The sequence below is a fragment of the Sinocyclocheilus grahami genome, unplaced genomic scaffold, assembly GCF_001515645.1.
Source record: "Sinocyclocheilus grahami isolate Dianchi unplaced genomic scaffold, SAMN03320097.WGS_v1.1 scaffold324.1, whole genome shotgun sequence".
Taxonomy (NCBI): domain Eukaryota; kingdom Metazoa; phylum Chordata; class Actinopteri; order Cypriniformes; family Cyprinidae; genus Sinocyclocheilus; species Sinocyclocheilus grahami.
Window position 1 is genome coordinate 1496752 of NW_015505503.1, and position 22066 is coordinate 1518817.

Below are 22066 nucleotides of genomic sequence, written 5' to 3' on the forward strand. Positions count from 1 at the left end.
AGAGCAGCTGGAGATGACATTCGTGTTCATATCATCATATAGTGAGACGGCAGAAGCTGAATACACCGCGAGCGTCATCCGCGCTTTAGTATGTGTGTAGTAAACAAAACAGTGCGCCATCCGCCATTCATTCATTCATTGCAGAAATCATGGCGCCTTATGCGTGATATCAAATGCTTCCGCAGATTTATAGTATTACTATAGCATTTCACCTGAGCATTGCGAATCACGCGTATGGCCACGATAAGCGCTGAATGAATGACAGACTTTCTGTTGTAACATAGCGCAAGGTAAATAAGGGTGACATCTAGTGGAGAAGACTAATGATAAGATTCACGTTAATCAGATCTTATTTTAAATGTGTGCTGAAATAAATCCCGGAAAAGATCGATTCGCGGCTTTTGAGAATCGATATCGAATCGACGTCATTTAAAGAAACGATAAATCGAAAAATTAGCCCTAGTAATAATACCAGTAATTTTTTTTTTCCTCCTTGAGGAAACAAGCTGATGAATCATACAGAATGAAGTTTTCCGAAAACCTAAAAATGCAGAACGTTTTCTGGAAGGGGTAGGTTTAGAGTAAGGGGATAGAAAATACAGTTTGGACAGTATAAAAACCATTATGTCTATAAAACACGGAAACCAAACGTGTGTGTCTACCTGCTGTCCAGTGATGCCCTCGTAGCTTCTTTGCTTAGTTTTTTCCCCTTTCCTCCTGATTTCCTTAAACCACTATCAGAAACAGTCAGAAAAACACATTACATACAACAACACAAACCTTAATGAACTTACAATAAGAACAAAACAAAAGTTCACTGAGAAAAAAGTGTGGAATTCTGCTCTTACCCAAAGTCTGGGAATCTTCTTTTAGTTTTTCCAGCTGCATCATTAGACTCATCTGAAATAAATAAAAGAATTGTATTAAAATTAGACTTGTGCCGGTATTCGGTAATGCGATATATCACGGTAATGAATATGCACGATATTGTTATCATGGGCACTTCTAAATACCGTGAATAAATATATATTACAAGTTATTCCGAATTTTGAATGCATTTTAAGAATACTTTTCCCATCAACTGGTCAAAATGCACAACACCGCTGTATGCTGCGTGAAAGATGCGTGCGCACTCAGATGTAAACAAGCGCGGACGAGAAGCACACGGTGGAACATGTGATGAACACAAACACACACACACATGGACACAAACACACACACACGCACACATGGAAACAAACACACACACACACGGACACACACACACAGACAGACACACACACAGACACACACACGAACACACACACACGAATACAAACACACGAATACAAACACACACACACACACACACACACAGGCGCACTCAGATGTAAACAAGCGCGGACGAGAAGCACACGGTGGAACATGTGAGAGACGCTCTGGGAGACAGCAGAGACAGCAGATGGGCTAAACTGCAGAAATAATAATAATAATAATAATTAATTTAAATGAAACCCTGTAAACAAAGCAGCTGCTCTACTTTCGGTTTCTGAATCGTGTTTAAATGATTTAAACAGCCATTCAGATTTGTGTATTTGCTATGATATTCATCACAGATACTTAAATATTTAGACTTAATAGACTATTTATTTTCAATCTTTTTTTACATTTTAATCTAGACTACAACATGCCCTAGATATTGTTTGAAAGTGTGTTGATTCTTTATTGTTCGGTCACACTTTACATTAGGGCTTCATTAGTTAACATTAGTTAATTCATTAGTTAACAAACTGCCAATGAAAAATTCTTCTGAACAATCATTAATCTTAGGTAATTACAATATTTAATAACACGTTGTTAAAATCGAAAGGTGCAACTGTGTTATTTAATGAGCTAACATGAACTAAGACTTAATAACTAATAATTAATAACTTCTGTAACAAATGTAGCTATTGCTCACTGTGAATGTTAATGCATTAACTAAGGTTAACTAATGAGGTCTTATTGTGTTATTTTTGTTATAAGAAAAAAGTTATTAAACCTGTTATACTGTATTATGAAAGCACTTTTTTAAAACTAAATTTCAATACCGCGATAATACCGTATACCATGATAAAAGCATTAGCAATTATGCGCAACAATTTGATACCGGCATATCCCTAATTAAAATACAAACACAGACAAACATCTGATTTCCAGGCTAACATGGATTGATTATCCAGCTTGTTACCTTTGACCTCTTTGCCCTTGCCTTTGGACTCTCTCTTCTTTACATTCCGCAGGAAGCTGGAGGGGGAGGAGTCTTTAGGAGAGGAGAGGGCGGGGCCTTGAGGATCCCTCTGCACTGATTGGCTGCTGCTTGTAATAGAACCTTCATCCTTCTGGTGGTTAGCAGGGGAAGATATGGCGACCGGCAGGGACAAACTCTCCTGGATTGATCTCCTACGAGGCGGTGGAGACTCGGGACTCGCAGACTGACTCTCATCATCACCCTGAGGTCAAAAACAATGCTATTGTTCAAAACTGATGCATTGGATTTTTTACAGCAGTCAATTGCTCATGAATTTCTTGAGCTCTGTGTGACCTGTGGGCTTCTCGCTGGCGAGCTGAGCGTCTCTTTGAGTTTACTGCGGGACGGTGGCTGCCGTTTGGATCTCTGGGCCAGCTGGGCCTTTGCACGATGGGCGCTGGTGTCCAAACGCTCCGTCTCAGGGACCACCTCGCTCCAGTCCGCTCCTGGAGAACAATGCATACTTAACTGACTGAGAGACCCTTTGAAAGCTCTCCAACTGTATGCATTACTGCTCATCTTCAAGTTGGTCAAGTGAATTCGCTGTAGTCACAGCTTCTTCTGACCTCTTTGTGAACAGTGTTTATTTATGATTTATCTCTATGCAACTGATAATGGATAATGGACCATCTGGAGACTTAACTACCTGCTTTCTCTCAGGCCTACTCAAAAATTGGCTATGTTAGCTTACTTCAGACCAAGTTTCATTGGTTAATTTTGTTTGCCAACAAGAGTGGCACTTGGTATAGTTTCCTATGCTGGGTTTAGTTTCTGCATCTGAAGAAACAGCATCAGTAAACACTGTTGCATAATAACACTGTTGTAGAAGAAACAATATTATTGATTAATGTGGTAAAATATGTACAAGCAGTTATTAAAATAGGATGCATGCTCATGGAGAAGGGATACTTTCTCTCAAGGATGCTTTTTCTCACAGACATGATGTAATGAAAAAACATTGTCAGTATATGCCAATAAAAACACCAGCCTAGTGTTTTAAGACATGACTACACTTGAATAATAACCAATTGAGAAATGCAACCAGTTAATTCAGGATTAAAATGACCCGGGAGTTAACTATTTTATATGTGAAAAGTCAACTGCATGCTTATTTAGCATAATTATGCATATATTTCATGTTGCTGTTACTCTCTGCAGCAGTTTTTATGTTTCTATGACTGAGCCCAACTGGTTTTCGCATCTTATAACTTCAGTCTGGGCTCAGCATGATATCACAATCAATTAACCCTGCTTGGATTTAGACAGCCATTAAGAAGCATTGAGATCTTTAACTCACCCAGCAGAATTGAATCTGCAGACTTACTGCCCGACAGTGGAGACTCATGACGACTGCTGCCAGACTCAAGCTTTGCCAGCTACACACAGAGACAGATTGACAGGTAGGAATCAGAGAAAGCATGAAAGCTTTATGTGCGAGTTCATTTCTGCTGCCGCTGATAAGTGAAGTGTGTTCTCACCCTGCGCTGCAGATCCTCTATCTGAGTTTTATACTTGGCCTCTCTCTCCTCCAGAGTTCTCTGTAAGTCCTCCTCCCTCTGCTCATACTCCACCTCTCTGCAACGCAACACACACACACACACACGAACACACACACACACACACACACACGAACACACACACACAGGAACACACACACGAACACAAAAACACATGAACACAAACACACACACACAGGAACACACACATGAAAACAAACACACATGAACACAAACACACATGAACACAAACACACATGAACACAAACACACACACAGACGTACACACACACACACACACACACACACAAACACAAACACACACACAAACACAAACACAAACACACACACACACATCTATTGATTTAGAAGACCTAAATATATCTAAATAACTATTGTTGTCAAATTAAGCCAATTGTGATTATAATAGACTAGGCCAAAGCCTAAAGTCCTAAGGCTAAGCCTATATTAAGCCTAAACCTAAAATGAGGCCAAAATATACAGTACTGTATAATTGAACAAAGACTTTACAACATCTCTTTATGAACTTTTAAAAGGTTCGTTGACTGTAAAGCATTCTCACTCTCATGTCATTTAAAATCTATATAACTTTGTACTGTGAAACTGAGAAGGAAATTTGAAGAATACAAGACTGCGAAAACATACTTTGACTTAGGGGCTGCCACAAAGGACAAAAAAGTGCTATTAATGCTAAAAAAAAAAAAACAAGTTCATGCAAATCACAGACTATATACATAGAATTTTGAAGTTATTACAATTAAGACATTGCATGATGATCGTATAACTTTGTACTGTGAAACTGAGAAGGAAATTTGAAGAATACAAGACTGCGAAAACATACTTTGACTTAGGGGCTGCCACAAAGGACAAAAAAGTGCTATTAATGCTAAAAAAATAAAACAAGTTCATGCAAATCACAGACTATATACATAGAATTTTGAAGTTATTACAATTAAGACATTGCATGATGATCACAAAGCAGTTAAACTTTATACTAATGGAAAGCTTAGTGCTGATGCCACCACTCACTTCTGCTGATAGTCCTTGAGCAGTTTCTTGGCTTTGCTATATTTTTTATCCAGAGCTTCATATTGGCTCTGCGTGTCATTGAGCTGTTCGTTGATGCTTTTACAGAGAGCCTGAGCCTCCAGCCAGTTCTTCTCCATCTGAGCGATTCTCTCAGAGTTCTCCTGTACGCTCCTCTCTAACTGAGCTTCCCTCGCCTCCCACGCCGCACGCTCCTCTGACGACTCTCTCAACTGCAACAGCAACAAAACCGGTTAAAGCACACAGGAACTGCCGTATGTTTGATATAAATGGATAAGATGGTTCAGAAGTCCGTACTCTCTCTTTCAGTTCATCTACTTCGGCTTCTGCAATGGTGTGTTTTATCTGGAGCTGAAATTAAAACAGAATATATACAAAATTAAGAAATCGTTAATTGCAATCTATTATAAATAATGGCTCGTTTCCACCGAGCGGTTCGGTACAGTACAGTACGGTACGCAATTATGTCCGTTTCCATTATCAGAAGTTGTTAATGGTACCAAAATAGCGAACTGTACCGTACCACTTTTTTGGTACCCTTCCGTTGGGGTACTTAGCAAACGGTACCAAAAGGGTGGAGCTAAACTCACTGCAGAATGCTGATTGGTTGACTAGAATCGTCACTTTTGCATGATACAAGGGGATAAAGCTTCTTCTTCACTCGTTCCGCTCTGCTGTTCATGAGTGTTGGGCTTATTAACATCAGAGTGCGCAAACATAAAAAAATATAACCGTGTATTTTACAATTTTATATTTTCACGCCGTTTCTCAATGTGTGTTCTTGTGGACTTGTGAAACGTCATTGCCCAAAAACCCACGTAATTTTCAAAATATTACTGTTATTGTGTCACGAAATGTAGTTTTAAGAGTTTTTCAGGCGAGAATGTAGTTGTTTAAAACTCAAATCTGCGGTGTATATTTATAAAGATATAGATAAAGATATATTTATAAAGATCCGATTTCGGATCTATCCGCCTAGAGCAGCCTTGGCTCGGCTATCCTTCCGACATTTGCCGCTGGCTCTGATGTCTCTGTAGTGATTAAACACGAGATACAATTAGTTTTGGGTATATTTAACAGGCATTCATGGTCTCTTGAATCCATTATCTGTTCCTGGTCATATCGTTTTGGCTGAGCACAAAGTTGTTTCTATATTTATTTTAAACTTTACTGTAGTACAGCACTGACTTTGTAGCATACGTTTGACTGAATTGTTTGCTTTTGTCTTTATTTCCTCTTATATAAGCCTCTTATACTTTCTACTTGTACTTTTATAATGGCTGTTACTGTTCATTAAAAGAGGCAGAGATGTAGTTATTGTTGAGCTTTATCGTAGTTGTTTAAAACTCAAATCTGCGGTGTATATTTATAAAGATAGCACCTATTTGAAAATTTGCTATGCCGATTTCGGATCTATCCGCCTAGAGCAGCCTTGGCTCGGCTATCCTTCCGACATTTGCCGCTGGCTCTGATGTCTCTGTAGTGATTAAACACGAGATACAATTAGTTTTGGGTATATTTAACAGGCATTCATGGTCTCTTGAATCCATTATCTGTTCCTGGTCATATCGTTTTGGCTGAGCACAAAGTTGTTTCTATATTTATTTTAAACTTTACTGTAGTACAGCACTGACTTTGTAGCATACGTTTGACTGAATTGTTTGCTTTTGTCTTTATTTCCTCTTATATAAGCCTCTTATACTTTCTACTTGTACTTTTATAATGGCTGTTACTGTTCATTAAAAGAGGCAGAGTTGTACTTATTGTTGCGCTTTATCGTCGATCGCTACTTTCCGGCATACACCACGCCTATCAAGTAAGGGTACTGTTGGTGGTGGAAATGCAAGCTGGATCAGGGTGTCCGAATCGTACCGTACCGTACTGTACTGACCCGTACCACTCGGTGGAAACGAGCCATAAGTGAAATGAAAAGCACCAAAAGTCTGTTACCTCTTTAAATCTGAAAGTTAGTTGAGCGGCGTCCATGTTTGACGGCAGGAACATCTCCTCGCTCTCAGGCAGATCATACACTTCCACATTCCTCCTGCCGAAACTGGAACCAAGGATGCCATCCTCTCCCCCTTCCTCCTCATCCTCGTAGTGCTCGTCCTGTCATGACATCAGAGACACAGACATGATGCAACGCAAAAAAACTAAAACAAAACGAGAAACAGCCAGTCCAAAAATAGAGCAAAGTTAAGAAGTTAGGAATTAACAAAGTAACCCAAGTATAACGAAAATTGTGAAAACCACTGGTGAAACATTAACATTTCAGAATTCAAAAGCGTAGCATACCTGCACAGATACCAAAAGCACAGTGGTTCAACACCGGTATGAACCCCACTACGATTTTGAATAGACTCACAAATCTGTTTCCTCATTCAGCATGGTGGATTTTTACATAATTTTGCATACTTGTGAACATTCAACAAAGAAGTTCTGGCTAAAAAAAGTCTGAAGGTGTTTCTGTGCAGGATTCCAGTCTAAACGTGCAGCCAAATTAGAAAAACTTTGGCAAAATGTTACTTTTCAATAGCGCAGCAATGCATAATGTACAGCTCACACAGCGAGTCATTTTCAAACAAATTTCCTTTCTGCTGGTAAACACAGCAATTTCACATGGAAAATCCTGCGTGTTTTCCTATTGAAATGTGCTCTGTGAAATCCAGTCACAACATATTCACATGTTCTCTGATATTGGTTAATAATCATAAATTTTATTTGTCTTTGTTTTAAAAAAAAAAAAATTCTATCTATAAACAAGTTAGGTTAAAAGTAATCTAAAATAAACTAAAAGAATGCATGAGTAATCTAAGAGTACATTACTGACTGCAATTTTCATAGTGTTATTTGTAATCAGTAACAGACCACATTTTGTAGGTAACCTACCCAGCACTGCACTCCAAACGTGTACAATGTGTTAGCGCTGATGTAAGAAAAAGCCCATGAGTTGTGTGTTTGACTGACCTCTTCAGTGGACTGCTCGTATGTGTCGTCCACCTGCTGCTGCCGCTCCTGCTCCAGGGTTTCACTGATGAGGCGTGCCACCTCACTCTGAGTACCTGGCTTCTCTCGGCCAATCAGAAACCTGAACGGCGTGATTGACAGGTGAACAAGGAAAATTACGTGTATAACGTATACTGATCGGCGTACATCATGTAGAAAGGAAACAATGGAGCCTGTGTGAGTGTGTGCATTGTTTATTTGCATGTGGTGAACTCGTAACCTTTAGCCCAGAGCAGAGGTCTCCAAACCTGCTCCTGGACAGCTACCTTCCTGCAGGCTTCAGTTCCAACCCTGCTCCAATACACCCGTCTGTAACTATCAAGTAACCCTGAAGACCTTGATTATCTGGTTCAAGTGTGGCTCCTCATCCTCGTAGTGATCGTCCTGTCATGACATCAGAGACACAGACATGATGCAACGCAAAAAAACTAAAACAAAACGAGAAACAGCCAGTCCAAAAATAGAGCAAAGTTAAGAAGTTAGGAATTAACAAAGTAACCCAAGTATAACGAAAATTGTGAAAACCACTGGTGAAACATTAACATTTCAGAATTCAAAAGCATAGCATACCTGCACAGATACCAAAAGCACAGTGGTTCAACACCGGTATGAACCCCACTACGATTTTGAATAGACTCACGAATCTGTTTCCTCATTCAGCATGGTGGATTTTTACATAATTTTGCATACTTGTGAACATTCAACAAAGAAGTTCTGGCTAAAAAAAGTCTGAAGGTGTTTCTGTGCAGGATTCCAGTCTAAACATGCAGCCAAATTAGAAAAACTTTGGCAAAATGTTGCAGGAGAAAAAGGTAAATTTTCAATAGCACAGCAATGCATAATGCACAGCTCACACCGTGAGTCATTTTCAAACAAATTTCCTTTCTGCTGGTCAACACAGCAATTTCACATGGAAAATTCTGCTCCTGTGTTTTCCTATTGAAATGACTGGATTTCACAGAGCAATGTGAAATCCAGTCACAACACAGTCACATGTTCTCTGATATTGGTTAATAATCATACATTTTATTTGTCTTTGTAAAAATTCTATCTATAAACAAATTAGGTTAAAAGTAATCTAAAATAAACTAAAAGAATGCATGAGTAATCTAAGAGTACATTACTGACTGCAATTTTCATAGTGTTATTTGTAATCAGTAACAGACCACATTTTGTAGGTAACCTACCCAGCACTGCACTCCAAACGTGTACAATGTGTTAGCGCTGATGTAAGAAAAAGCCCATGAGTTGTGTGTTTGACATGGAAAACATATTTAAAAATGTTGATAAAAATAATAAAACATATTTCATAGGGCCTTAAAAATGTCGTCTTAAACTTTTTAAAAAATTGATGTGTAACTGTGTAAGTTTCATGATTTCAATTAATTAGACATGATTTTGATTCATATTTTTTTATGTAACCATTCCAGTCTAGAAAATTAAAACAGAAAAAAAACGGAATCCAGAAAAATGAAAACTTTGAATTTGGAAAAAATAAAATGGAATTTGGGAAGAAATAAAATGGATATAGGGCCCCATTTATTTCATGTGTGTCTTTGTTTTATTGTATTTGTCCTTTAGTTTGTTACGTGCCTCTATGTTCTTATTATTAATAACAAAGTTAAAACTTTTCCTGTTGTTCTATGTTTTTGTCATAGCATCGGTTCAGTAGTAGTATCCAGATATTTTAGTCCGGTATCGTATCGAAGTCAAAATTCTGGTATCGTGACAACACCAAAAAATAATCTAAATTGTAAATGTGAGGTCCCACGGCATGCGCTCACGTTTCAGTGCATTACTGTATCACTACTAGTCAAAAGACTGGAATAATTACGATATTGGAAAATATAATATTACTGATTATAATTACGAATATGTTTTAAAATATAATTTATTCCTGTGATCAAAGCTGAATTTTCAGCATCACTTCTCCAGTCTTTAGTGTCTTTAGTTTCTTCAGAAATCATTCTAATATGCTGATTTTTTTATTTTTAATCTAACTTAACCCAAACTTTTGAGCTCCAAACAAGCTCCAAAACATACAGTAATGAAACCCTGCTTTCATTCCATCTGATTCGCACTATTGTAAATGTGCTGCTAAATGCTACACTGTGACATGTGAAATACATCTGGGCAAGGCACAGATTGCTAACACTTCTCACACCTAATCTGACCCGCAAACTACACAACATGTTTATGACAGAGACCCAGCTGGGTCACTTTTTCCAAACAGCACTAAGCATTTCAAAACAAAGTCGGCAGTTGGCAGCGAGTGCTGAGATTCACAGGAAAGAGGAAGAGTGTGTTTTCTGTATTGTGACACAGTCATAAACGACCAGACAGATCAAACATGTGTGTCCTGCTCCAGCTGCCCTCAGGAAGCAGCACGTGAAGACATGCCCACCACTACTGCAGCAGCAAAAACACCACAAACAGGGCTCACCAGAATATATACCGTTCAAAGGTTTGGTGTCACTACGATATTTGAATGTTTTTGACACTAATGCCCGGTTCAGACTACACGATTTTAGCCCGATTTTGCCACGATTTGCTTGACGTAGAGTGTCGTGGGGATTCGTAAACGACAATGGGCGTCGGGACGCAAGATTCCATCGTTTCAGCTCGTGTAGTGTGTCATAATGGACGACAACCGATTCCGCGTCTGCGATGCTTCACGACAGAAAGACTAGCATGTTTAATTTGTTTTTCCGCCGTCCACGATGAGTTCTGTCACATTGGTGACGTTGACCAATAGCAGCACAGACGCTCTTTCATACACAGGTTTCAAACATGGCAAAACGAAAGAGAGATGATGGTGCTGCTAGGTGGAATTATGAGATGGAGGAAAGGTTCGTGGAGCTGTGACAACAGTACTCCTGCATGTATGATGTGTCATCGAGGGACTACCACGACAGAACAAAGAAAGAAAAATGCTGGCGAACTATAGCGTAAGCGCTTCAGTAATGTTTACACTCTTGTTTTCGGAAGTCAGTCGCTAGTTCCGCCTTCTCGATGACATCACACGTGTCGTTAAAGATGGCACACGATGATTGGTCGAGAAGCAACGTGTAGCCTGACATGCTTCTTGTCCACGACACGACAAGATTTTAGGAGTCAAAATCGTGTAATCTGACAGTGACTATCATGACCGACAAAAATATTGTGTAGTCTGAACCCGGCATTAGTCACTTATGCTCACTAAGGCTGCATTTATTTGATACAAATACAGTAAAATCAGTAAGATTGTGAGATATTATAATTTTTATTTATTTATTTGAATATAAGTTAAAGGGGTCATATATTGTTGTGGAAACCATGATACATTTTTAATAAATAACAAAAGAACAGCAATTTTTGATACGGAGTTGTTTTGTAACAGCGTAAAAGTCTTTACTGTTATATATGACCTTGCTGAATAAAATTATGCTTCTCTCCAGAAAAAGGACTGATTAGGACAATATTACAAGCACACGGTATCAGAGAGCCAGTTGAGGAGATGTGTGGTCTTACTTTTCCAAGCAATCAAGATCTGTTTTTTCGTCTAATGGCTCCACAGTGAATCTCTGCATGTTCAAAGAAATTCTATTCTGCTGGTCCAAATGTTTAATCTAAAGATCTCACCTGCCATCTCTCTCTGCAGCGCCGTCCTGCGTGATGGTCTTGACGAAGATGCCCAGTTTCTCCAGACCCTGATCTGCCCCAACACCCATCCCTATAATACTGATCCCCAGCCCTTTATCACCTACACCAAGAGAAGAGAGCGAGAGAGAGAGAGAGAGAGAGAGAGAGAGAGAGAGAGAGCAAAAAGGTAAGTCTGCCTTCATAATTTTTTCTTTTCATTGACTTTGGAATTGTTGTGCAATTCTTCTCCCCAGTTCAAACAGGCCATTTATCATTAACATATGACTGCCAACATTTACATATTAATACCCGTTCAGTGTTCAGCATCTAGGCAGGGATGTCTCTACTCATTTCACATGCAAAGAGGCTAGCCAATCATAATGGAGATCATTACGTACAGACATTACATACAGAGGTGCAGTCACGTTTACCATTGCTCTGCCATATTTCATGGTGAAATCCAGTGATTCCAATAGAAATCTGCACAACTGCGAGTTTTCGTGTGAGGCCGAAAAACTTCCCTCTGTGGATTTCTCTCATGTTTAAGTTGTTCACATGAATTTGCCACATTGATCAATAAAAAAACATGGTTTGAAAGTGATTTCCGTTTGACCTGTGCTTCATACTTTTTAATCACTCAATCTCAGAGAGAGCTGGAGTATTTTGTGAAAGACACCGCCTCACCTTTCTCGATCTCCACGGGAAACACGTCCATCTTCTCCACCCGTTTCTCCAGCTCGTACTCGGCCGACGCCGCCACAGGATCCACATCATCGTTCCTCCGGTCGTACTCTTCATTAGAGAACGTGCTGTACACCTGAAGCCCCAGAAACAACTGCCAATTACAGCTGATGGCACAATAACCATTCATTCACTTTCATCATCTTTCAGAGTGCTTATTATGTGTTTTATTAAGACGAGACCCCTTCCTAGATCACTGGTCAGCATTTCGGTTATTGCAAGAACACTGGACGTATCAATGAAACCAAAACATCAAAGCTGTAATCAGCTTCTCTACAGTCCTGCCAAAGAAAGGCTACAGTATCAGCCCAGGTGAAAGCAGCTCTTATCTACTGCAGAGAAAATCACTTACTGCACACACACACAATCATTTATTAGAGATTTATCCCTTCTTTATAGTCAGTGAAGTTTTACAAAATAGACGTACAGTGAATATATATGATGAACTGATGCAGAAACAGTCGAAGCACAAGCAACAATCATAAAATACATTTTAAAAATGCATACAACATTTAAAACTTATAAACATAACTTAAGCCACAGCTGAGATAGTGAGAGGATATGGAAAGAAAACTTGTGCGGCACTCATTTTAATGTTCGCAATTTTATGAGATCATTTTATTATTTTTTTTCAGCCACAAACACAAAAATTCGAACTAAAAAATAAAAGAACATTTTAGTTTTGCAGATTATGGTCAATTATCAAATTTTCATTTTTTCCAGTTAAATTATACTTGTATAAAGTTCAATACACAATTTACTTAAAGGTTTTCTTCATCCTACAATTATAACTGTTATCATTTACTCACCCTAATGTCATTCCAAAACCATACGGTACAACTTACTTTCATTAATGGAGCATGTGTCATAATGTGAAACACCTAAACATGAGGGCAAGTAAGAGTAACTATGACTAAGAGTAAAAAAAAAATGTATGCCTCACATACTGGACTAATGTTTTTTTTTTTTATTATTTTATTATTATTTATTTGGAGCCTGACAGTCCCTATGTACATTCATTCATTTTAATTATTTTTTTAATTTTAGTTTTTTTTGCAAAACAATCCTCTATTTTACAATAGTTGTCCTTTTTGTTCCAAAGAAGAAATCAAGTCATACAGGTTTGGAACAATATACAAATTTGAGTAAACAATGACAATTTTCTTTTTTGGCTGAAGTATCCCTTTAAATAGTCTATAAAATATTTTCTCGATTAATGAAAAGAGTTAAATGTGTGTGTGTGTGTGTGTGTGCATGTTTATGTGGTTTATGAGGACACAAATTTGTATAATAACATGGGTATGACATACACTGTAAAGAATTGCTGTAATTTTTACAGTAAATATTTACAATAGACCACTGTATTTTGAAATTTACAGCATTACTGTATTTTGCTATGAATTGCGGGAACATGCTAAATAATTGCTGTAAATTTTACAGTAGTATCTAAGAATGTTTTTGCATTTTCCTATATATTCTAGGAACATGATTATGCAGTAAATGCTACAGGAGATCATGTATACATATATTCTTTCTTATAGAAGAAAACTGTTGCACAAGTTTTGAAATCCAGTTTTGGTACTCAGTCAACTCTAATAAATACAGCCTTTTTAACAAGTTATTTACACCATGTTGACTCTGACATATGATTATATAATGTACGCATCTATTAGTTTAAAACTGTTTGCTTTAAAAACACACATGATTAGGCAACTACATCGTGTATCGCGTAGCGCGTGCGTGTGACGGCATTTCGTCATCAGCAGCGGACATCTTGGGACTTGTCGCGACATTTAGCACTCTTAATGTAATTATTTTACCAGTCATTAATATCTTTCATTGTGTGACTGTTATTTTTATTTTGTGACGTTTCAAAAGGGATAAATATCGGTTCAGTTCTATGCTACAGAATTTGCGTTTTGAGTCCAAAGTTACGATGAACTTTAACGTTAGCTGGGTAACTAACTTTTTTGTTTTCATCTTGAAAGTGTGACCTGTCTGCCATATTACGTTACTATTACATTTCGATAGCTGTTCAGTATAAAATAAGTTTGGATTGTTGGTAGTAGTCACGTAAACTTTACAGCATTGCAATTACATTAATACAATTTAAATTGTGTAGGTTTTATGTAACTCAGTAACGTTAGTGGTTCACTCCACTGCCAAGCCATTAACTAATTAGCACGTGTTTGTTCGATGGAGTTGCTGTAAGGATTTGTTTTTTTAAGGTTTAGCTTTATGTTAATATCACTTATAAGGGTGTATGTAGTACTTTAGTTGTTCATTAGAAAGTACATTGGAAATTGCTGTGCACATGCTTTACTGCTACTTTGTTACTGAACATGTGGCTTGTCTGTGATTGTGTTACACCACTGTTTTCCATCTTTTTAAGGTATGTCCAAACAGTGAGGTGCATGCTGTTCTGTCAAAGTATCAAGAGGGAAAGTCTCTGGTCCTGTGCATCCTGCAACTCTTAATGGCCCATTTTAAAGAGAACAGAATCCCTTCTATTTGAAGCTGATGTAAGTAATATAATTTAGATTTTTAATGTCTTAAGTTTAACTGGTAATGCAAAATATTTGGCATTTGTTGAGGGCCTGGCAGCATTGTTTGCGACCTATTACAACTTAAACCTTGCTTATCAGGATGAAGCTGCATGCACCTTCGAAATTATTCAGAGGTATGTCAGAACAAACTCTTACTGAATATTTATTGTAGACATCCAAATTTCCATTACTTTTTTTAGGTTTACAGGTTTGGATGGCTTATCAGGATTAGATGTTTTTTGGAAAAGTTTTCAAACAGCAAAAAAATGCTGACTGCACACTGAATTGAGTACATACAACCAAAATCCAGCACAAATATTTTATAAAAAAAATCTATTACAAAATATGCAAATAAATATAAAACTATACAAACAATGCAGAACCATAAAAAAATGAGAAAAAATAATAACGAAAATAACAGGAAAAAAGGGCATATAAATAACAAAAATAAAAAGTCAATATAATAAGATAAATAAAAGAAATAATAATTATATAATTTAATAAAACAAATTATTTGTCTCACGTTTTTGCAGCATGTCGCAGCCATCAAAATCTATTTGTTTTCAATAAATACAATTAACTTGGTCAGTGAAACTATTGGAAATATTTTCTTTGGCCCTAACTCTTCAATAAATTAAATAATAAGGAAAATGTAATTTTAAAATGACACTTAAATTCATTATATTTTTTGGGTATATGCAATTTTTTATTTTTTAATCTGATGTTGTGTGTTTGTTTTTACAGAGGAATTGTGGGCATTAACCTGGAAACTGGATCAAAAGTTGCTGGAAAGAGAGACAAGAAAATGAAAGTAATGAACCCACATGTATGCACACTGTTGCGATAGAGTGAATGAAAGAGGATTAAGCCTGAGCATTGTGAAAGGAACAATAAAACATTGGGTTTGAGTAAAATGATCTCACTGGGCTCCACTAATTATATTTTATCGGTCTGAGAGTAGAAATTTGAGGGGAAACTCAATATAAAATGAATCCAACTGTAGACAGTTAAACTAGCCTAAATAGTATTATTTTGTGGAGAGACACACAGACTGGGCTCCAAAGTTTGAATGAACAAAGTCAAAGCTCAAATCATTGCCAGCTCTCTCTCTCTCACACACACAAACACAAACACACACACACAGGAATCGTTATGATAAAGATGCCACAACCATGATACATTAGCTTATGACCACCCACATTTACATATAATTCATGTATCTGTTAATAGGCGAGTCCTGATGAAAGACAATTTAGTCTATTTTGGTTAGTAAGACTTAACCAGTCAGAGCAGAGCTAACTTGCATAGATGCCTTAAGGTACAGCAGCAAAACATGTCAATGTATTAAATTACAACCTCTTCAGGTGTAAAAAAATCTTGACTAACACAGGACTCGACACTAAGAGCTGGCCCAGGGCCAGTGTGAAAGATGGTAAGGATTGTAACAGGCCCGACTGTGAAAGTTTATCATTCACACAAGTTCTTAAAGGGATAGTTCACCCAAAAATGAAAATTCTGTCATTAATTACTCACCCTCATGTCGTTCCAAACCCGTAAGACCTCCGTTCATCTTCGGAACACAAATTAAGATATTTTTGATGCATTCCGAGAGCTCTCTGACCCTCCCATAGACAGCAAGGTAACTACCACGATCAAGGCTCAGAAACATAGCGAGGACATCGGTAAAATAGCCCATGTGACATCAGGGGTTCAACCGTAATATTACGATGCGGCGAGAATACTTTTTGTGCGCAAAAGAAAAAAACCCCCACTTTATTCAACAATTTGTCTCCTCCGCGTCACCCTAGCGCCATTTTGAAGAAAATCCATTGAACGTAAACAGCGTATGCTGTTCTATATCTGACCCTATGGAGTGTCAGAGAGCTCACGGGATGCATCAAAAATATCTTAATTTGTGTTTTTTGGGTGAACTAACCCTTTAAGTCTTGCAACTTTAAACATTCAAGTGATTTTTAACTAATCAAGCACAAGAAGACGTGAAAGATAAATTTACCATTCGCTCACTGTCTGAGATGGTTTTCTGTTTGTACACACTTGAATCCGCCTTTCAGAGAGGGTGCAAATGCTGAATTTAGTTATCTTTCACTTCATCTTGCACTTGAAATGAACACATACACAAAATGACTTCAAACCGGCCATCTTGCTGAGTATCCTTTTAAACACAGTTGGTTATGACTTGTTGTGTGAACACAAAAAGATGTGAAAAAAATACCTTTGATATTATTTAATAAAGATGAATCTATATTTAATTTATGCAACTGATGACTATGCATGTTATTTTAGATTTGATTTCTTCATTCAATTTCTGTAATGTGTCTCACCTGAATACTACGGAGATGCACCGAATGTTCGGCAACCAAAATTATTCGTAAAAAAAAAACCTCTTTCGGTGTTCAGCTGAATAAGCGAAAAGTCTAAGACCGAATAAATTGTACCGAACAATGACGTGAAGCGATCAAATAGAGGGGCGCGCTAATGCAGCAAACATGTCTGCAGTGTGGAAGCATTTAAACTGTCCGAGAAAGACACAAAAATCTTTACAAGCACTGACAGTGAGAGACTGTTTACTGCTGCATCTGCATCGCATGTCTCCGAAGAGGAGAGGAGACATGCTGGTTACTGTATGATGATTGAAATCGTGAAATGGCTTTAAACAATTAAATTAAAAACTGCAGAACATTATGTTTTACACGCATGAACTGCATGCATTCAAACAGCTCACAGTGCCAGGGTTCAAAGTCCAAAGCGTGAGGAAAATCTGCGCTGAAACAGTGTTACTCGTCAGTTGCTCAGTAATTTTTATGAATTTTTACAAGGCATGGATGTGACAATGTGATACGTGCAACAAACATCTTCCCAATATCTTAATGAGAATCATTTATAAATCTGCTGTTGTCAACAAACAGAGATCTTCCTGGGGGTTTCTGCCAAAATAAACGCTCCATCAACATTCATAAATGTTAGTGTTGTAATTTTACTTTTGTTCTGTAAAATAAAATTAAAAAGTAAGACAATAATAATGACAATAATAATTACAACAGCTATATTAATACATTTATTATAACATTCACACAGTGTTCAAATCAGTAATAGATTTGTATCTGTGGGATCTGAAATATTTTCTAATGTTTTAAAAAGTCTCTTCTGCTCAGCAAGGTTGCATTTATTTTTACAGTAAAAAATACATGCCTGATTCAAGAAGGGGGTCTATATAGGTAATTTTTGAGACCCCTTTCTTGAATCAGGCATGTATTTTTTGCTGTACAAATATGTGGGCAAACTTACAAAATCAGCAGGGGATCAAATAAATACTTTCCCTTTGTTGCCTTGGCGGTATGTTTCGGGTCATTGTCATTCTTATCCATGACCCATCTTCAGTGTTCTGGCTGAGGGAAGGAGGTTCTCGTCCAAGGTTTTACAGTACATGGCTCCGTCCATTTGCCGGACGAGCTGATATTAGGAGTAACTTCTTAAAGTGGCAGGACTAATCTGTGTTCCACATGGGCACATGACCAATCTGTGGGAGCCAGAATTATTGCTGGTTGGTAGGGGCTCAAATACTAATTTCACTCACTGAAATGCAAATCAATTTCTAACCTTTACATAATGTGTTTTTTCTGGAATTTTTGGTTGATATTCTGTCTCTATCTGTTTAAATAAACCTACCACCAAAATTACAGACCCTTCATTTCTTTGTAAGTGGGCAAACTTACAAAATCAGCAGGGGATCAAATAAATATTTTCCCCACTGTATATATATATATATATATATATATATAAATTACTAACTTATTCATTTTCAGTTAAATTGAGTAAATAATTAAATTGTTGTTGTGTACTTGATTTTTTTCTTTGAAAAGCAAGACAAAACAGTAAAAAGCAACATTTGGGTATTTATTATTTTTTGCAAATGGTGAAAAAAATTGGCAAAATACGGGGAAAAAACATGAAAAAACGTGTTCGGTATTCGGCCCAGTGTTTAATTTTATTCGGCTTCGGCTTCCGCCAATAATTTTCATTTCGGTGCATCCCTAGTTAGACCTGCCTGAAAAACATAAATCACTGTTTATTTCATTTGTATATTTGATCTATTGCTTGTAACATGTTTGTTTGTTCTCATTGTATTACTGACGGTTACTTGTCTTTAATAATGTTTAACTCTATATTAGTTAGGTTGGAGGTTTTGAGCAAAAGTTTGGTGTTCTTATTAATCAGAACTACGTGGTTGCATGAGTCAAAAACAAAGGAAGCTGTATCTTTATTTATTTAAGTTAGTTAGTCACATAAAAGGGAATAAAAGTTAAATATGGCATCTTTAAAAACTTTATTTAAGTGCGTGTGTTTCAGGGTTAGCGTGAAGATGGTGGAGTATAAATTGCTGTAGTCCAAAAACTGGGGGAAAAAATGGTTCAGCTTCCCGAACTTGAACATAATCCCCAATCCACACAACTAGACGTCTCTCTGTCTACACACACAGTCATCTCTCTCTCAACCACAGGGACTAACTTTCCTAACCAATAATAATTGGCCTTAACTACAAGCTAAACAAAACCATGTACCATATTTTAATGCAGAGTCTCTGCATGATTGAATGAAACAGAGATATTTTAAGACTTACAAAGACTATTACACTTTTTTTTGTTTGTTTAAAAAGGACAATTATAGATTAAAAAAAGGTTTAATTAAAGGTTTTAACATCATTATAATAAAAAACAGAGTTTGAAATGGACAGTACAAAAGAACCAGCTCATTAGAGTCACTGTTTTGCGAACTGAAAACAAAAGTGATTGCTCTGTCTGTTTGTTGGCATTTAACTTACTCCATTCAATTCAGACTGCTGTAGATTCAGCACACTCGCATTCCTCCACACTCCTCACAGGATTTAATCTAAACAACAGTCTATGTCGGCTGGCCGGCACATTATATAGAAAAGCCCAGCATGAATCTTCATGGAAGCAATTGAACAGAAACCTCTCAATGCCGTTCACCCACTGACTCGGTGTCTGCTGGGCCTAAAAAAAACCTAAATCAATATTTATATCTTGATTTAACATCCTTACAAGAAGATCAAATTTACTTCAGAAGCTTCTAAGACATGTTTTTTAGAGAATCCACCTTGAAGTTTATATTTTTTTCAAGCATAAATGTAATTTTCCAATGAAGAAGAAAAAAAGAAGAAAAAAGAAACAAGTCTTATTATTATTTTATCCAGTTTTGCTTCTCAAGTTAATGTATTTTGGGTAACACTTTATTTTAAGGTGTCCTTGTTACGTATGTTACATGTGCTTACTATTACAATAACAATTAATTATGCATAATTACATGCAAGTAACCCTAAGCCAAACCCTCTAGTAAGTACATGTAGTTAATTAATATTACTCAGTACTTAATATGTACTTATACATTAAGTACGTAATCAGCATTTAATGTATAATTACACTGTGACATTATTTTGTTTAAGGAATTTTTTTTTTATTGGAAAAGCAAGACAAAATACTGGTTATAAAAATGACTTTTAGCATGTGAACTTACACCCACCATGACTTTTAGCATGTGAACACATTGAAAATCCATCTAGAAAAATAACAAGAGACCGAGACAGAGAAAGTGCAATGACTGCGTATTAATTAACGGTTGAAAATATTTGAGTATTTGTGAGCGTGTGATGAACGGCAGGCCTGCATTGACCTCACACCGCTCTGTGGTTACACTTGGCCTCTTTTTCTCCTTTCTCTTTCTTTCTGTGCCTCTTCCATCTCTCCTGTTGCCATGGACGACGCCAGCGAGTCAAACAATGTTCCTTTTCTTTGCTGAAACCCGAGCGCTCTGGTCTCTGAGAGTGAGAGAGAATCTGTGCTGCGCTGTTCACACCTGCCTCAGTTACACAACAACATTCAAACAGCATCCTGTCTGACTTCTGACTTCCTCTCCCATCCTCATCCTGAGAGCAAGTGCATTATAGGAATACAATTCTCACGGTTTACTCAACCTAATATTGTTCCAAAACTTTGACGTCCCACAGAAGAAGTTTCACAGGTTTTATGAAAGTATGATAAAAGTAGTCCACATATTGACTTGTGTTCTAAATCCAATACACCTCATGCGATAGATTTGTGTGAGAAACAAACGGAAATTTAATGTTATTATTTACTGATAATCTTCCTCTCCAATGAGCTGTTAACCATTGCAATCGGATCTGAACTTAAAAAATAATCAGGCCGTATGTACACCACCATAAACACCAAATATTTAATCTTAATGCTTTTTCGCTGCTCTTCATTACACACTGATGACAAAAAGCTTTAAACGTACATTTTTAAACATGGTCTGCTTCTGTGCTCAACGTCAAAATGATTGAGCTGCACAATTAAATAAAAGAAGGTGGGATTTACTGTTCACTGAAGCCGAGCATGAACTTAAAGGGTTAGTTCACCCAAAAATGATAATTAGGCTGTGTTTTACTCACCCCTAGGTGTATATGACTTTCTTCTTTCAGACGAATCCAGTCAGAGTTATATTTAAAACTGTCCTGGCTATTCCAAGCTCTATCATTGCACTCAGCGGGTGTTGCAGTGCTTCAGTCCAAAAGAAGTGAAATAAAAATCGCCCATCCATAAAAAAACAAAAGTGTCTCCAAAGGCCTCCTGTAGCGAATCGATGCGTTTTTGTAAGAAAAATAACCATATTTAAAATGTAATAATCACTTTAATCTAGCTTGCGCTCACTGTTGTAAACGGAAGCAGCTCCGGGCGTGACGTATGAGTTCAGCGTGACGTATGAGGTCGGCGCTGCACATGTGCCGCTCAGAAGTGACGAACGCGGAAGTGCAGCGGAGAGATCAAAACAAAACAACGGTCACTAATTAGAAGTACAAAACGAGGATTTGTAAAGAAGAATGTCGGAGGATTTCGATGTAAGCCAAGAGGAGACTGGTTTTCCTTTGCTAAAGTGAGGAAACTTTGCTTCCTTTGCTCCTGTTAACAAACGTTGGTTTTCAGGAGACTCACCGGCGCATACGCAGCGCTGAACTCATACGTCATGCTCCCGGAGCTGCTTCTGTGTATAACAGTGAGCGCAAGCTACATTAAAGTGATTATTATGTTTTGAATATGGATATTTTTCTTACAAAAACGCATTGATTTGCTACAGGAGTCGGTGTCTGCTGGGCCTAAAAAAAACCTAAATCAATATTTATATCTTGATTTAACATCCTTACAAGAAGATCAAATTTACTTCAGAAGCTTCTAAGACATGTTTTTTAGAGAATCCACCTTGAAGTTTATATTTTTTTCAAGCAT

General features: G+C 37.3%; 1 protein-coding gene across 1 annotated transcript in view; it reads right to left on the reverse strand.

Moving 5' to 3' along the window:
- Nucleotides 1–22066, reverse strand: part of LOC107602293 (neurabin-1-like) — a 52925-nt gene that overhangs the window by 9461 nt on the left and 21398 nt on the right. The window contains exons 3-14 of the mRNA XM_016294754.1: nt 12145–12277; nt 11461–11581; nt 7801–8059; nt 6784–6942; nt 5131–5184; nt 4816–5045; nt 3748–3844; nt 3567–3645; nt 2564–2715; nt 2210–2471; nt 849–900; nt 663–734 (exon numbers count right to left, since the gene is read on the reverse strand). Coding sequence (XP_016150240.1) covers nt 663–734; nt 849–900; nt 2210–2471; nt 2564–2715; nt 3567–3645; nt 3748–3844; nt 4816–5045; nt 5131–5184; nt 6784–6942; nt 7801–8059; nt 11461–11581; nt 12145–12277 — 1670 coding nt within the window. The remainder of the gene's footprint in view (nt 1–662; nt 735–848; nt 901–2209; nt 2472–2563; nt 2716–3566; nt 3646–3747; nt 3845–4815; nt 5046–5130; nt 5185–6783; nt 6943–7800; nt 8060–11460; nt 11582–12144; nt 12278–22066) is intronic.